The sequence below is a fragment of the Scardinius erythrophthalmus genome, assembly GCF_964197995.2.
Source record: "Scardinius erythrophthalmus genome assembly, chromosome: 15".
Lineage (NCBI taxonomy): Eukaryota > Metazoa > Chordata > Actinopteri > Cypriniformes > Leuciscidae > Scardinius > Scardinius erythrophthalmus.
In genome coordinates, this window is record NC_138235.1 from 15895053 (window position 1) to 15913684 (window position 18632).

The window sequence follows — 18632 nt, forward strand, 5'->3', positions numbered from 1 at the left end:
AATCGGAGACAGCAAATTCACAAAAGAAAGGGTTAGATGATTACACAATATTGCAGTATTATGACTGAATAGAATGACTGCTGGATCTTATAAGTGAATATTTAGTATTTGAATATTCTTATTATGCAGATGATGCTGAATATGCTAATGAAGTCTGTATAAAAAAAGTTTCCCAACAAGGTCAAAGTTTCCCTCCAAACTCCGCAGATGTTCACTTGTTTTTGCATTCACAATGAAGTCCTCATCTCTTTTATGGATCTAATTTAAAACATCACAGCTACAGGAGCTATAGGGGAACTTAGCTCTCTCTCTGCAAGGTTTGGTCTGTGTGTGACGTGACGAGGCAGTCAGTGGGCATGAATAATTCACACACATCCATGAATCAACATTCATACTTTTTGTTTGTTTCCCTTGTTTAATGATGTTTTCTGTCTGTTGATGGAGGGCGTCTCAGACTTGTTTTTTCAGCGGGAGATCTCCTGTTATTCCCCTGTCAATCTTCCTCCGTTCCAGGTCGAACTTCTGGCTGTCGGAGCAATTTGATCTCCCACAGATTGACTGTTTGCAGTGAGAGACTCATTTTAGTAACACAGGTTACTGAATATTACAGAAACTGAATAACCCTCTAGTGAAGTGAAGTTGAATTTCTAATTCTAGCATTTTATTGAACAGAAAAGTTAGAAATACCAATTAAAGTTCAAGTTGAAAGCTGCTTTGCCTTGGAGATTCACTGAAATGTCCAAGGTTTAACCATGTTATGTCGACTTTCTGAATCACCATTTACATAAACTTAACTCACATCGGACCTGAAGTTGGCTCTGCTTGCTTTTGTGGGGCAAAATAATTTTCTTTTGGAGATCTTGAAGTGAAAAAAAATGGGAGATGGGACTATTCACCCTGCCTACTAAGTACTAAAGCTAGTTTGTATGGATGAGAAAGTTCACAACACATTCTTTGAGAACAACTTTATATTTTTACGGTATTTTTCTCAACATGATTGAATTGCTCTCTAGAGCTGGGTCAAGATGGAATAATTTCATGCTTCATTTCTGGGGTTCAAGATTGTCCCTGCAGGGCTTCCCCTTGGTAAATACTAACCATGGATTGAACACACTATAGCTGGAAGACATGCTGATATGGAATAGACTTATATATTGAAAAGGTAATCTCAAGAATATGTTTTTAATTAGCTTGTGGCTATATGTATTTAACCTGTTCATGTTAACAGTAGTTTAAGTTTAAATTTGAGGACACTTTCTTTGTATGTCATTTTTATGTATTTTATATTTTTCTGATGGTATCAGATAGCGATACCATGGTACATTGACACTGTATACCATTCAAAAGTTTTCTTGAATTTATTTTTCTTTTTTTATTCAGCAAGGATTACTTTATTTTGATCAAAAGTGACAGTAATGTAATGTTACAAAAGATTTTTATTTCAAATAAATGCTGTTATATTCATCAAAGAAATGATCAATTATCATGGTTTCCACAAACATATTAAGCATTATTGTTAATAATCAGAAATGTTTGTGGATCATCAAATCATCATATTAGATTGATTTCTGAAGGATCATGTGACACTGAAGACTGGAGTAATGCTGGAAATTCAGCTTTCATTACAGGAATAAATTACATATAAAACAACAGAAACAGTTATTTTTGGTTGTAATAATATTTCACAATATTACTGTTTTTACTGTATTTTTGATCAAATAAATTATTTACTCAGCCTTATGAGTACACAAGTGTCACAGTGTCTGGTTGCTTTTCCCCGGGTTTCCACGAGATGTTCTCCTTCCCTCACAGTGTCATCACATATGAACTTCAGTTCCCATAATCCTGTTCGCTACACCTGATTCCCATCACAGTCTCAGCTGCGTTCTATCACCTTAATTATGATTGTGTATATAGTCCTGTCCGTTTCAGTGTGTGTTGTCGAGTCCTTGTAAAATGTACGACACTTCTGTGTTCTTGTTCCCTTGCCCGTGAGATCTGTGTTTATTGTTGGACTGATTTAATGGATATCGACTCATGCCTGGATTGTTTACTCTCTTGGAATTTCCCAATTAAAACATACTGCACTTGGATCTGTCTCCTCTTGTGTGTGTCGTGACAGAAGGACTCGACCAAAACAAGATCCAGCGGTATGTTTTTTCCCCCAGCCACTGAGCGGGAGAAGAGGCTGCAGAGAGCGAACTTTCGACCCAAAGAGCCAGAGCCTCGCATGACACTCTTTGAGTGTTATGCCTTATGGGCTCGTAAGCCTGAGGAGACCATGGTGGTCAACACCCCTCCCCAGAGACAATCCTTTCAGGGAACCCGCCAAGTCATCTTCCGCGGGACACGGGGAGGTCGCGGAGGGGGAGGTGGCCGAGAGGATCGGCGCCACTGTCCATCATGGCCTCCCTTCGATCCGGAGCCGGCAGCTTTCCATCAAGGACGGCAGGGGAGGAGGGACTCTGCTCGCTCCTTCAGTGGTCCAGAGCAGCCGCTGTGCCGCTCAGATCAACCACCGCGCCATCCAGAGCAGCCGCCGCGCCGTCCAGAACAACCGCCGCGCCGTCTAGAGCGACCGCCGCGCCATCCAGAACAACCGCCGCGTCGTACAGAGCGACCGCCGTGCCGTCCAGAGCCGCCGTCGCGCCGTCCAGAGCCGGCGGTGCGTCTTCCAGAGCCGGCGGTGCGTCTTCCAGAGCCGGCGATGCGTCTTCCTATGCCGGTGGTGTCTGTTCCTGAACCAGTGATGTCTGTTCCTGTCCCTGAGCCGGTGGTGTCTGTTCCTGGGTCAGTGGTGTATGTTTATGAGCCAGTGGTGTATGTTTCTGAGCCGGTGGTGCCTGTTCCCGAGCCGGTGGTGTCTGTTTCCGAGCCAGTGGTGTCTGTTCCAGAACCGGAGCCAGTGTCTGTTCCAGAGCCGGAGCCAGAGTCTGTTCCAGAGCCGGAGCCAATGTCTGTTCCAGAGCCGGAGCCAATGTCTGTTCCAGAGCCGGAGCCAATGTCTGTTCCAGAGCCGGAGCCAATGTCTGTTCCAGAGCCGGAGCCAATGTCTGTTCCAGAGCCGGAGCCAATGTCTGTTCCAGAGCCGGAGCCAATGTCTGTTCCAGAGCCGGAGCCAATGTCTGTTCCAGAGCCGGAGCCAATGTCTGTTCCAGAGCCGGAGCCAATGTCTGTTCCAGAGCCGGAGCCAATGTCTGTTCCAGAGCCGGAGCCAATGTCTGTTCCAGAGCCGGAGCCAATGTCTGTTCCAGAGCCGGAGCCAATGTCTGTTCCAGAGCCGGAGCCAATGTCTGTTCCAGAGTCGGAGCCAATGTCTGTTCCAGAGCACCCAGCCGAGCATCCAGAGCACCCAGCCGAGCATCCAGAGCACCCAGCCGGGCATCCAAAGCACCCAGCCGAGCATCCAGAGCACCCAGCAGCTGACCCGGAGCCCGAGCACCCAGCAGCTGACCCGGAGCCCGAGCACACAGCAGCTGACCCAGAGCCCGAGCACCCAGCAGCTGACCCAGAGCCCGAGCACCCAGCAGCTGACCCAGAGTCCGAGCACCCAGCAGCTGACCCTAAACACCCAGAGTTAGCTGAGCCAACTGTTCCAGAGCCAGACCCAGAGCGGCCGGAGCCGGACCCAGACCCTGGTCGGCCGGAGCCGGACCCAGACCCTGATCGGCCGGAGCCGGACCCAGACCCTGATCGGCCGGAGCCGGACCCAGACCCTGATCGGCCGGAGCCGGACCCAGACCCTGATCGGCCGGAGCCGGACCCAGACCCTGATCGGCCGGAGCCGGACCCAGACCCTGATCGGCCGGAGCCGGAACCAGACCCTGATCTGCCGGAGCCGGACTCAGACCCTGGTCGGCCGGACCCAGACCCTGATCGGCCGGAGCCGGACCCAGACCCTGATCGGCCGGAGCCGGACCCAGACCCTGATCGGCCGGAGCCGGACCCAGACCCTGATCGGCCGGAGCCGGACCCAGACCCTGATCGGCCGGAGCCGGACCCAGACCCTGATCGGCCGGAGCCGGAACCAGACCCTGATCTGCCGGAGCCGGACTCAGACCCTGGTCGGCCGGACCCAGACCCTGATCGGCCGGACCCGGACCCAGACCCTGATCGGCCGGAGCCGGACCCAGACCCTGATCGGCCGGAACCAGACCTAGAGCGGCCGGAGCCGGACCCGCCTGATAAACTTTTTTGTGTTTCCCGGCCACCTAGGTTTTTGTCACTTCCTGTCCCTGTTCCTCTCCACGGACCTGGCCCCCCATCCCTCCCCCTGATTCTTTACTGTTTTGCCTCCCGCCCTGTACTCTTGTCTTGTTCTGTTGTTATCCTTGTCTTGTAGTGTCTGGGAGCCACTCCGTTGAGGGGAGGTTATGTCACAGTGTCTGGTTGATTTTCCCCGGGTTTCCACGAGATGTTCTCCTTCCCTCACAGTGTCATCACATATGAACTTCAGTTCCCATAATCCTGTTCGCTACACCTGATTCCCATCACAGTCTCAGCTGCGTTCTATCACCTTAATTATGATTGTGTATATAGTCCTGTCCGTTTCAGTGTGTGTTGTCGAGTCCTTGTAAAATGTACGACACTTCTGTGTTCTTGTTCCCTTGCCCGTGAGATCTGTGTTTATTGTTGGACTGATTTAATGGATATCGACTCATGCCTGGATTGTTTACTCTCTTGGAATTTCCCAATTAAAACATACTGCACTTGGATCTGTCTCCTCTTGTGTGTGTCGTGACAACAAGACTTATTTCACAAAGATAAAAATAAAAACACTGAATTTGTTTCTCATGTTTTGGCATAATATAGACAAAGGGTGACAAATTGTATTTTATTATTTTATTTTATACTTCCATTTGAATATTTCATAGTTTTAATGACATTACTTTTATTCTAAAATATAAAATAGTAATATAATAATAATAAAGTATTATTTTATGCAACAACAAAAAAATAGCAATAATAAAGATAATAGGTGTATAAACCTTTATAGTGCAAAAAAACTATTAATTTTTAATTTGTTAAAGTGTTCTTTTTTCATGTTTAGTATTTATTTTAGTCTTCTGTCCAGTTCTTCAGGAAGAAAGTGCCATTTTTGAAGGGATGAAGGTAGTGCAAGTGCCTTAGATGCCAGCTTGGTTGATAGGCGAAGGAGTTTTGGAGCCTCTGGGAAAGTTCATTCAGAACATAAGAGGACTTTCTTCTTTAGGAAAGAATAAGTTTTTTCAAAAGTGCTGTGGTAATTTACCTTGGGCTTTGGCTCTGTATGACCTTCCCACAAGCCACACTAAACCACAGGGTAATTGCTTGCTAATGACTGTTAAAAAAGAAAGGAAATGTCAAATGAAGTTTGGAAACTTTCATGATTAGTCTTCTTCCGCGGTGGCAGGAGAAGATCTAAGCCGCATTTCATCAATCATATCAGGCAGGAGAGTGGCTCTTTTTTCAGGGTCAAAGCATTTGCCATTGGATCCCAGCTCTCTCTCTCTCTCTCTCTCTCTCTCTCTCTCTCTCTCTCTCTCTCTCTCTCTCTCTCTCTCTCTCTCTCTTTGCATTTACTTACCGGTCCTTGCTCCTGTTTCCATCTCTCTCTCTTTCTTTGTCTTCTATTACATGTATCTAAGCGGTTTAGTGCCTTGCATCAGCACTCAAAGAGCTTTGTACATCTCCCTCCCAGAATATTTAATGAAAATATTCAGACTTTTGTCCACATTTGACCTCTCCGTTCTGTCTCCTCCCCTCCCCTCTTCTGATGGTGGTGTCGAGAACGCCTTTTGTCTTCTTCACACTGAAGGACTTGAAGATCAATTCTGGACAAGTTCACATTCTGAAGGGTCAGATATAATCTTTCTTCCTAAAATTACACCAGACTGTCTCCACGGCATTATCTAAACTATAGTCTTAAAGACAAAGAGACACAGTGTCATTGTATCAAAGTCATCAGTTGTCCAGAGAATGCCTCATCGGACTTATTTCTTGGTAAAGATTTTTCAAAATCAACAATGTGATCTTTGTATTGCATGTATTTGCAAACCTATAGTTCAAACTGCATAGTCCAGGAAACACAGTTTATTATGTACGTAAGGGATAATGCAGAGCGAGGTGGTTGTTATAGCAAATACAACCCCGACAGGCTGATCGGGACCTGAATCATTGTCTTGAATCAGCCTGAAGGGGTTGTATTCGCTATAACAACCGCCTCGCTATACATTATCCCGCTTATTACAAGGCTACCCACCAAATAAATCAATAATTTGACACAAAATATTGATTTAAAAAGGAGTTTATTGATTTAAAAACGATTGTATTGCTTCCGCTAAAGAAAATAGTCCGTTTCGTCTCTACGGTTAGAATCCTGCGTCCATAGCAACGCTCTGTTTTTCACGGCAACGGTGTGTTATATGGCAACGGTGGGTCAATGCCTGATTAACCCGCTTATATCATGGTCACTTGCCAAATAACACATTTTTAAAACATTAGTTTATATTTTAATTAGTTTTACAATCGAAATATAAAGTTTTTATAAACAGTAACTTGGTTTCGGAGATATTTATAGTCCGCTCAGCTCGTAGAACCCTTCAGTTTTGTTTAGATACAATAAATTGTAAACGGATACTTTGACTGCCTGTTGCTATGGTTACTCACAGCTGATGTAGCCAGCGCATTTATTTATTAATTTCAAGCGGTAAACAGTCAGTTTCACCAGAACTCCTTTACTAGGTTTCCTCTATCACTTTTTAAATGGACACCCTGCAGCCAATCAGAATCAAGTATTCACCCAGGCCATGGTATAACAAGAAATAACAGACCGTATTCTACATTAGAATTCAACCAAGCCATGTAATAAATATTCATAATATATTTATAAATCGAATGTGAATGGCTGAAAGTGTATTAGTGGTGGGAATTTCTATTGACTGCTTTAAGTTACATCGTTGCACCAGTAGGTGTCGACAAGGAACTGTCTTGTCGACTGTCATTGAATCAATCACTCAACCAAATTGTTCAAAAATACTGATTCAATTTGAGTCAATTGGGAATTCGGAATCACATATAAGCATAATACTCTTACTTTTTCTGCCATAGAAAGATATGGTAAAAATGCTAAGATTAGTATGCTAGTATGATTTTCTGAATTCATTGGTTTAGTTTCCCCCTATACACGCAGTGTCTGAATTCACTCACTTATTTTCATTCACTCTATTTCAGTGGAGTAATGTTGGGAATATTGAATGAGGTGATTTTAAACACAGCCAGCGTGTGTTCATGGGCGAGTCATTGAATTATTCTTTTAACCGATTCATTTAAAACAGTGATTCATTCCAGAACCGCCTATGTAGATTGTTTCAGATCAGTCACAATCCGGGTAATTTTCGCCTACTCTTTTGGTGTACTGTTTTTCGCCTACAGTTTGTCGCAGCCAGTGTCTCCTTCTGGGATACCAAGTGGGAGTTCGTATTCTCTGATTGAAATGCTGACAGAGATTTGGACAGATGGGTAGATTGTGCAGGATATCCAGAGAAAATATAACTCTTAGCCCCAACCCCCTATGGATGACTGACAGATGCTGTACAGTCTTTAACCACACCCCTTTCTTTGACTGATGGGATGTGTTTCTCATCCATCTCAGTGTGTAGTGAGCTCAAATTTTTGCCTCACACAGATTTGATTGGCAGTAATTCGTTTCCTGACTGCCCGAGAGAGAGAGAGAGAGAGAGAGAGAGAGAGAGAGAGAGAGAGAGAGAGAGCAGTGAGAAAAGCAGACACAGGAAACGCATCACTGAACCCTGACTCCTGCTCCACGATCCTTCTTTCCCATCACCCCATGATTACACAATGAACTTGACCTGCCCTTTTGGATGGTTTTGATAGGTGGAAACACTTTTGTTTTAGCAGTCAGCATCTTCTAAACTGGTTTTTCCCAGAGTTTCCATTTTCCCACAGTCGCTTTTATAGCCCTTCGGTTAACACAGAGGTACCGGCGACCGCAGCACTGTTTGAAACACAATGGGCTCGAGCTCTTCATGCAATGAGACTCTATGCAAAGAGCTTTGAGACCAGCTTAACTAGACAAACAAAACTTTTTCCAGGCTGTGTAGGGCTACCTCAGCCCTTTGTGAGTTTTTGTGAATGGCCATTAATGTATTATTTACAGTCTTTCCTCCCTTTTGATCTCCCGCTCCCTCTTTCTCTTCCTCACTGACTTGTTTTTTAATCTCTTACGTGCTGATATGCGCTGGTAGCATCTTTTACCCTTCATTAAATATTTTGTACTTACCAAGTGCTCTCGTAGCACTGATCACATTAGCTATGCTGGAAAAAAAAGAGCTTACATAAGAAAGCCTACTGGGAGAGGTAGATACACAGAAAGAGAGAGAGAGAGAGATAGCCAGGGGTCAGAAAAAGAAAAAGAAAGACCAGCGGCCTTTACAAGCACACCTGTATTTTTTTTTTTTTTTTTTATTTGCAGTTGTGTGTTTGGATAAAGCAACTCAGGAGTGTGAACTGCAGAAAGGGAAAAGTGAGAGCATTATTCGGAATGGTATACTACTAAACTACTTGTACTATTTCTGTAGAATGAAGCTTTATTTAAACAGAAGGAAATTTCTATTAAGCAAGCACCTTTGGTAACACTTTATTTTACAGTGTCTCTGTTACATACTGTATGTAACGTACCTAATAACAGTAAATTATGCATAATTACATACAACTAACCCTCCTCTCAAAAAAATTATTCAGACCCTTCATAGATATGACACCTTTACATTTTGTTTACTTTAATTAAACATGTCTAATTAGTCTAACATAAAATATTTAAATAGTGTCATCTATTACATTTATTTAAGTTTGATCAACTCAATTTAGTTAGATCTAAGAAAGAGCGCCTTCTGCGCATGCAAGTACATGTTGTTAATTAATATTACTCAGTAAATAAATGTATAAATACACTGTAAAAAGGACACCTTAACCGCTTCTTGTTTTTTATTACCAATAAAGACGGCATGAAATGAAAATTCATCCTAATGGTTTTGTAAATGCATGTTGAAGATCTTGAGTGATTCATCCACTCATGTTTAATGGAACAAAAGATCTGTCACTACTTCTGTTTCTTTGCGACTAAGTTATGTTGCATTGTCATGTTATTTTTGATGACAAGTAAGCACATTTTTCACCTGAGATTCTTTATCCTAATGCACTTTTTACATGTTTTACATAATATTAGACTTCAGAATAATGGTATAACAGTCACTTAGAAATTACTAGAACATTTCGCAAATAATTTCAAGTAACACAATGAATTAAACTTGAAATTTTAAAATAGTGAGTGAAGTTTGAATATTGTAAAACATACTAGGCCTACAATACTTTTTGTTTTTACATTGGTTTTATATTTGCCAAAATGAGCAGAATACCTGACCTTCTATTTCCAGTGTGATTATTTGATCTTTTTAAAAAAAAAAAAAACTTAAAATCCATTTATTCACTGGAAAATAACCAATGTTATTTCCAAGATGATAACTTTTTTGATAAGGCTTTGTGACAACAATGAAGCATGCGACTGTTTGAAATGTTTTCTATTGCATACTGCATAGTACATACTGCTTCATAATACACTTTTTTTTTTAAGTTAATAGTATTACACAGTGGGTGGCTTCTGATGCTTTATATGCATGGAGAGCCTGTGTATGATAATTATGTTGTGGCATCACAAACAGACACTGACATACTGATGTGCTTCATTTGCATTTTTACACACACACACACACACACACACACACACACACACACACACTGACATACTGATGTGCTTCATTTGCATTTATACACACACACACACACACACACACACACACACACACACTGCTCAGCGGGTCCATGACCTGAAACACCTCACCCGTCTCCTGTATCTGGTGGGGTTAAAGATTGTCCCTCAATGGCCACGTAGAGGAAGAATTAATGTCTATTCTTCTATTTTTCTGGACTTCGAGCACATGTTTGCTGATTGGGCATGTTGGGTTGCCAGGCACTGAATCATACATGTGCCATATGCTTAGACAACTAAACTAATTTACTAGTTAAACGTGTCTGTGTGTGTTTGTCTGCGTACACTGTAAAGTGCAGTATTTGTTGTGTCTTGTTTGTTATTCTGAATCTCTATATTGATCACTTTCAGTAAGTGCTGGAAAACTGTGTGAATATTAATGATAAAAGTAGGGCCGTCACAATTAAGAAATGTTTGACTGGCAATTAATTGTCATATAAATAATAATTATTTACCTGCATTATTCACGTCTCTTTGAAACATTATTACAATTTAAAATAAATGTTTCTATGGGAGTATATTTTAAAATGTAATTTATTCCTGTGATAAAAGCTGATTTTTCAGCATCATTACTCCAGTCTTCAGTCTTCAGACATGAACATTTTTGATTATTATTAATGTTGAAAACAGCTGTGCTGCTTAAAAAGAACAACGTTCAAAAGAACAACATTTATTTGAAATAGATTTTTTTGTAATTACTTTATGTCACTTTTGATCAGTTTAATGTGTTACTGAATAAAAGTATATATATAAAAAAACGTTCAAATGGTAGTGTATATACTATATAGTACAGTTAGTATTAGTATTTTAGTAATGCAATAGTAATATATTTCCCCCCTAATTGCTTCTGGTTTAACACTACATTTTAAATGTGGCTAAAACCTTAATTTTTGATTTCACATAAAGGACTTTGAGTTTGTTTGTGAAGTTGAACGTACACAATGACCTGTGATTGACATAATAATGAATTCATGGAGCTTCCTGTAACGATGACAATGATCCGTGTATGAGATGGCGGGATGTGCTCAACATCTCTCTTCGTCTGTCCTCCACAGCTGCGTCCAGCTTCAGCTTCTGTCGGGCTGCGCTGGACCACACAGTCTCCGCAGAGGAGCTGAACTATCAGCTGCCACGCAGGGCCGGGGGCAACCTTACCTGGCATGAAGGACGCGGGCAGAGGGTGACGAGGAGGACGGTCAAACTGCTACAGCAGCCCGGCACAGAAGGAATACAGGTACACACTCCCCACAGGAGAGAAAGTCACTAATGACATCTCATTACCATCTAAAAGAGGTCATGACATGGATTTTCTTTTATTATTTTAATTTGTTCCTTGAGGTATACTTATAATATTAGTAAAGCTTTTCCACAAAAATTATTTTTTTTAAAGATTATTTTCAACTCTCATTCTGACCCTCTGTCTGAAATGATCAGTTTTTAAGGAGCGGCTCCTTTAAGGCTTGTCAGTATACGTCACTTTTATGATTGGCTAACGTCATTGCATTGACAACAGTATCAATGCCCACTCGTTATTGGACGCAAGTAAGTGTTTTGAAAACATTATCTATATAAAACCGTCATTTTCAGACAAAGCTTTATGAAATCATTTACTTAAGGTTTGTGATGTAACTGCTGTCAGATCCAATACCGCTGACTGCTTCAACTTTCAACAAAAGTTTCTTTGCGAACTCTCCATTACACTGAGCCTCGTTTACAAAACAATCTGCAGTCAAATGCTCCGAACAAACATAAAATCCTCCGACGCGATCCATGACGCCATTAAAATAAACCATCCACTTGTTTCAGACACTGGGATCCTTCTGAAGTCTGTACAGAGACACAAACAAGCTGTTTAAACTGGACGAGTCAAAGCGAAGTATGTCAGAAACTGAGTGCACATCTGTATACTGTATCCAGTGTAGACAGCGTCAGTGATTATAATGCTTTTGTCACAACATGACGTTCACATCCAGTGTAGGCAAATATCAGCCATTAAGCGACTGAACATCAGTGGGTGGAGCGATATGTAAAACTATTCATCGATGTCTTGCTCTGGAGGCGGTCATATGCAAATATATTTGCCAATGTAACATCACAAATCCTGCAATATCAAAACGAGCCGCTTGATTAAATAAATGCTTTGTTTATAATGAGGAGGACATTTTAAGCTATGAAACTTAAAGGGATAGTTCACTTTGAAATTAAATTTTGGTATGTTTTAGCTTACCTCAAGGGCATCCAAGATGTAGGTGTCTTTTTTTCCGCAGTAGTTTCAATTTTGATATTTTTAGGTCAAACCGTTCTTGTCTGTCAGTCATATAATGCAGGTCTATGGTCACTGTCTCAAAGAGCATGAACAGAGTCCAAATTAAAACAATTACCCATCGTCCAAATTAAACAATTAAACAAACAAAGACACGAAACGAGCGGTTTGTGTGAGAAAACGAACAGTATTTATATCGTTTTTAGCTCTTATATACAGCCACGTCCAAGTGATCTGAGGGCGCGCGTGCATCCTGGTGTGCGACGTGTGCGCAGACTGGTGCATAGATATATACACTAGATGTCGCCTTAAAGACATTCGTTCCAATGAACTGCCGTAGACAAGGCGACATCTAGGGTATATATTAATGCACCAGTCTGCGTACACGTCACACACTAGGATTTGTGACCGGTTTGACCTAAAAATATCAAAATTGAAACTACTGCGGAAAAAAAGACACCTACATCTTGGATGCCCTTGAGGTAAGCTAAAACATACCAACATTTTATTTCAAAGTGAACTATCCCTTTAAAGGATGTTTTAATGGTACAAAGACCTGTTATATGTCAAAAGATCAGGGCCAATTTAATTTCTCATCTCATGACCCCTTTAACTGTTTCCTTTGGAGTTTCAGAAGAGATCTCACCAATGTGCTCAGATTTGCCTTAATTTCAATTAACTATATAACATATTTTTAACTTCTTCATACCGTTAATGGTTGCCAATGCCAACAGTTGTATTTCTTTCTAACTTTTACAAGGACAAAGCTCTGAAGGTCATGCAGACGCTTGCTTGTTTACAGCACTGGCTTCATGATATTTGCAGTGTGTAAACTTCTTCTCTGAACTATTTGTCAGTGCTAGCCCTTCTTACCCACTGCACACCCAAACCATCATAACAGGCTCATACTCCACCTGTCATGATGAGGAAAATGCACCTCTGATGTCTGGATATTATAGCATCTCATTATAAGTACCATTAGCCAAGAATCAGGCTAAGCTTGATCTGAAGTGTCTCATAATACGCATGTTTTTTCTATTACCAGAGACAAATGAGAGGCGTACTTGAAATTAATTAGTCCCTCTTTGTATGCATCAACCTTGAGGCCCATAATTATTTCATTAAAAAAAAATATTTTCACCCATGATTTTAACTACCAGATTTGATAAGCACATTTCTTTACGCTCTGTCTGTTATGTTGCGAATAATTGATTTGAATGGCGTGAATTGGGAAAATATCCTTTTCTAATGTGTCACCTTAAAACAAAGGCTTAGTGGCTGACAGTAGAGTGTGGTTATTATATGATAAACATATTTTTTTCCCGGTTGACAGTGAACTGTGAGGAGATGTGTGTGTAAATGAAGCTGCTCTGGTGTTCTGAGAATCACTTTAAATAGAACAGATTTTATGCATCTGTCCTGGTCTCAGGATTGGCTCAGATGAGCTCAGTATTGCATGAGGGTTGCTGGATGTGTGTGTGCGTGCGTGTGTGTGTGCGTGTGTGTGCACTTGTGTGTGCGTGTGTATGTGAATTGGAGAAGGTCACTGGCATGTATTCAAACACACAGGCTCACAGCTAACTGTTGAAATTCAAGGTTATGGTAACTAGAATAAAGATCAAACTTTATCTTAAACTCTGTTTCTGCAGAAGGTTTTATCGCACCCTAATTTTGCTTAAAGAGGACCTATAATGTTTTTTAAGTGTTCAACTTTCTTTAGTGTGTAATGTTGCTGTTTGACCCTGAAAAAGTCACTCCAAATGGAGTTATTCTCTATATCAATTAGCACTGTTTCTGAACTCCCATTTCTAAAACATGCAACACAGTTGACCAATCACAACACACACTGATCTAGCCGACCAATCAGAGCACATTGCATGTTTCAGAAGGAGGGGCTACATAGATACCGAAACTAAACTGTGTTATTGAGCCCAAAGGCTGGAATACACTACACAATTTTTTTAAATCTGAGCATATTGTTATTGTATTTGTAAAGCATTTTATTGCAATACTAGTGGATAGAGGACAGCTTCAGTTTTTAGTAGAGAAGAGCAGAGAAATCTAGACATAGTCATACTGTACATGACATTAATATTAAAATGGGCAGTCTTCGCAGTGTCCACAATTTGGCTCTATTTATTAAGTTTATTATTACATTTTTTCGTTGGATACCTTCCATATTGAAACGAAATGAAAGCATGCACAAGATTGGTGCGCAAACGGTAGCACAGGTAGGTCAGAAAAAGGAGAAGCATTAGTATAATGCAACCACAGACATTCACATTCAGACGGGATTAGATTTCTCAGAGGGCCGTTGAGTTTGCCGAAAAATAGTAGGAAATTTGCCCTGGAATTGATTTCTTTGCATTTTAAGTGAAAATAGGAGAAAATGTTTCACATTGGTTATTACACAGTTCTTTGCCTGACCCTGATTGGCCAATCACAACATTTAGCGATCTGATATTTTCTAATATTCTTGGTCATTCATGGCAATGCTGCATATCAGACCATCCAGGTAACTGAAACCTCTGTACTATTTTAATATCTCTCACATCACACCACAGGTTCTTGGTTTATATGCAATACATCTTGAGTCTCCGTTATCAGTTGTAGCAGCTCAAATCAATATGTCCACATATTTATTTATTTTGTCAGTAACAGTGTAATTAGTGGGAAAGCATATGATTAGTAAGGGATAATGTGCATTTAGTTGGTGTAAGATGGCAGCAGCCACGTCTGAATGTAGCATAGCGCTGTTTGGTGACACAAAGATTGGAAATTAAACAACAGACACTAATTGTCGTGCTTTACCAGAAAATCATCACCTATACAACCGAAGAATCAGAAAGTCTGAAGCCAGAAGACAAAAAAAGAGCATAAAGACCAGTAATTTTGTTGGCCAGGTGGGAATTAATTATTGTGTAGACTGCTCTGTAAAACTCAGAGACGATCATGCTGATCCACGTCAATATATGGCAGTACAGGAATAGGCAAACTCGGTCCTGGAGGGACACTGTCTTGTAGAGTTCAGCTCCAACCCTAATCAAACAAACCTAATCAATGTCTTCAGGATTACTAGAAGGCTCCAGACAGGTGAGTTTCATTAGGGTTGGAGCTAAACTCTGCAGGACAGTGGCCCTCACGGACCGACTTTCCCATCCCTGGTCTAACACCATTGAAACTTAAAAAATACACAAAGAACATTGATGCTAACGCTAGCTAAAGAACTACGTGTTAACACTGAAAAGACATTATGGGCCCTATCTTGCACCCAGCGCAATTGACTTTGTACACCGACGCATGTATCATTCCTATTTTGCACCCGCGCAAAGCGGACTTTTCCCTCCACAGAAGCACGTCGGTTAACTAAGAAATACGCTTGCGCTCCCAGGGCAGTTCAGCGCAAAAAAAGGAGGCGTGTTCCGGCGCAAACGTTCCTTCATGCTATTTCGCAGGTTTAGAAAACAATTGCATCACTAACCAGGAAAAAATAGTTTAAAGTCAGTGGCGCGTTGCGCATGTTATTCTTAAGCTATTTTAAGGGCGCATGCTTGGCCATAAACAATGTAGCGTGTGCACAACGCACACTTTGATTCTCTCATCTACACAGAAGCAGCAGTTTTCATTTTTTGCAAATCATACATTATTACAATAGATAGATAGATAGACAGACAATTTATTATAAAAGCATACATCTAGCTTACACATTTACCCAAATTATCATACGCCTGTTTAACCGAAGTTAATTTGGGTGGGTTTCTCCATTTCAATGTAACTCCTCTCTCTTTTATGGCCGTGATGAGAGCTTTGCTCTCCTTGGCTGTGAACCGCTCCTGGAGCGCGCCTGGCAAATCCGCCGTTATGAAAAAAAAATGCGTCTGCTCTTAAAGGGAATGTGAGATGGCTCTCTGATTGGTTTATTTCACGTTACGCCCAAACCACACCTATGAATAATGAAGCTACTTCAGACCAACCCCTTTGAGATTTGCGCCGGGCGCAAGAGTCATTTATCCCGCCGGGAAAATAGCAAAAGCACTCAAGACCCGCCCACAAAGTTACTTGTGCTTTGCGCTTGACATTCGCTTTTCAGATCGTTAAAATAGGGCCCATAGTGTAAAGATTATTGTAAAGATCAGATTGAAACATAATATGGAATTTGAGTCATAAAATGATGCATACTTCCCATAGGTAACTGCACTTGCATTTAAAGACAGTTTGTACTCAGTTAAAAAAAGTAGTTATTCTTTTAACATCCATAAATAACAATTAATATGCTACTATTATATCATATCACCTACAGCCATCTGAGACACACAACCTGGTATTATAAAGAATGTTGTGTAATCATGTAGCAGAAGTCAAGCTGTCCTGCTGTCTAATTGGCTGTCTCACAAGCCCAGTCTCCAATGACATTATGACACCATGATTGAAAATACTTGGTGGTCATTAATCCCATCATTACCAAATCATATTCTTAGATTAAACTTCCATTACACATGATTGCTCTTGGCATTGGTTGTGGGTATAGAGTCCAGATAAAGCGGCAAAATGATTTCCTTTGGAAGAGGTTATGTTGTGGCTTATTCTGACACGGCTTATCTCATGGGGCCAGTCCTGGCATGAAAATGAGTTCTGCTGATGGGATTTGTGTTAAAGATAACATTAATTTACTGTATTTGGCTGAAGACTGGTGAGGGAATGATTAGGGATAAACCTTTGCTATTTCAAGGTGAGCAGTGTCAGTTTGCTGTTGGCAAGATTGTCAAGGATAGAAATAATTAGGACGACCAAGACCATGACTAATGAACTATGTACGAGAATGGTTTCACAAGCAGTTTATTTAATTACCTACTACAAGATGTTCTTGTTTTGAAGCTCATTAAGAAACACATTCTTCAGAAGATATTTAAAACTTTGAGGGGTGATTTTGGTTTTCTAACAAAGCTGGTAAAAATTATCTGGTCTGAAGAAGAGAGGATTTGATAAAAGCTAAAAAACATTAGCAAAATCTTGTAATATTCACATAGTACCTACAGTCCAACTTGAGAGCGTTGATTTCTCTCGACCATCGTAGAAAATACAATTTCAGTCTTTCTACTTCAAAATTTCAAGTTTAATTTAATGTATGACTTGCCATATCATTGTAATGATATATATTGTAAGTAAATCTATACCTACCCCAGTTTTTTTATTCAGTGTACTCAGACAATGCAGATAAATGATGCCTTTAGTGAGGACAGTTAAATCCTTATGGGGTTTTCACACATCACCAGGTGGCCGTAAATGTGATTTTAGTGGGCGCCCATACTTCTGGATGAACATTTTTATTGGCACCACTGGCCACAGCTTTTGAATGTATGATCACAAATTGAATATATTAACTCTAAAATAAGATATTTTTTGTAATCCCTTTTCTTGCAGCTCACAATGAAAATACTTGAATATAGTTGCTTGAATCAAACTCACGTAGAATGCTAATAATTTCTGTTGCACTTTTTCATGCATCGTTTTTTAAACCTATGCTACACCATGTAACTTTTTTAGATCATTTTTTATTAATATTAAATCTTCCAAACTTTGTCATTGCTTTACCCAAATACACTGTAATAAACCTATAATAATGATTTATAGTTTCAATCTTCCTGGACGGATTTCATGGGAAATTGCATATACATGCGTCATTCGCCCGTATATTATACATAAAGGCCAAAAGTTACATTGGGTAGCTTTAATATTTCCCTGAACGGGGGGCTGAAACAAATCTAATAGAATAGTGGTAACATTTTCCCTCCTATATTGCCTTCACTTGAATACACCATCTCACAAGAATGTTTTCCCTAATAATACCTCAGCAATGGATGCTACCCAGCAAGCAATTTTGCGTTTAAAAGACGTCTAATAGCCGTCCAAACACAGCCCAGACGTCTAGGCTAATACAAGGCAAAATCTGGGCTGTTAGTGAAAATTTAATAGATGTCTAAGCCAGAGCCCAAGAATAGACTCGTCATCAATTATAGAACAAAGAAATGAAATGAGTGAAGAAATGAAACCAAACACTTTGTAATCACTGTTTACTTTGCTTACATGATGGAATATCGTACATATCGCAAGTTATTTTTGACATGTAACCAAATTCAAGTTTTTTTTGTCTAGAAGTGTGTTACTCATAGCCGGACTCTATTGGGTCTATGGTTAACCTTGACGGTGAAATGACGGCTTTTGCTCGCTGAGCCCCTTTAGGGACACGGCGATGAAAAAAAAAATGAAAAGGGAGGAAAAAATGTCAATGATTCTGCGTTCCCCCAAGAAACTTTGCGTTCCCTTGAAAAAACCTTTGCGTTCACCCAATGAACTTTGTGTTCGCTTGCAAAGAACCCAAAGTTTTGCAAGCTCTGGTTGCTATCGGTCATGTTGCCATGAAATTGCCACCTTTCATTGAAAGTGAATAGCTTCTGGCTGCTTTTGCTGTGTGAATGTGTGATTCTGAAGTACAGTTGAATTTCTGTTGGTGTAAAGTCTTATACGCACATGATATTACAGATG

At 40.6% G+C, this 18632-nt stretch overlaps 1 protein-coding gene across 2 annotated transcripts in view; it reads left to right on the forward strand.

Annotated features, from left to right (window-relative positions):
• The window catches only part of samd10b (sterile alpha motif domain containing 10b), an 84457-nt gene that overhangs the window by 22004 nt on the left and 43821 nt on the right, over window positions 1-18632 (forward strand). For both annotated transcript variants that reach the window (XM_081386334.1, XM_081386335.1), the window contains exon 2: window positions 10882-11060. In XM_081386334.1, the coding sequence (XP_081242460.1) occupies window positions 10882-11060 (179 nt within the window). The remainder of the gene's footprint in view (window positions 1-10881; window positions 11061-18632) is intronic.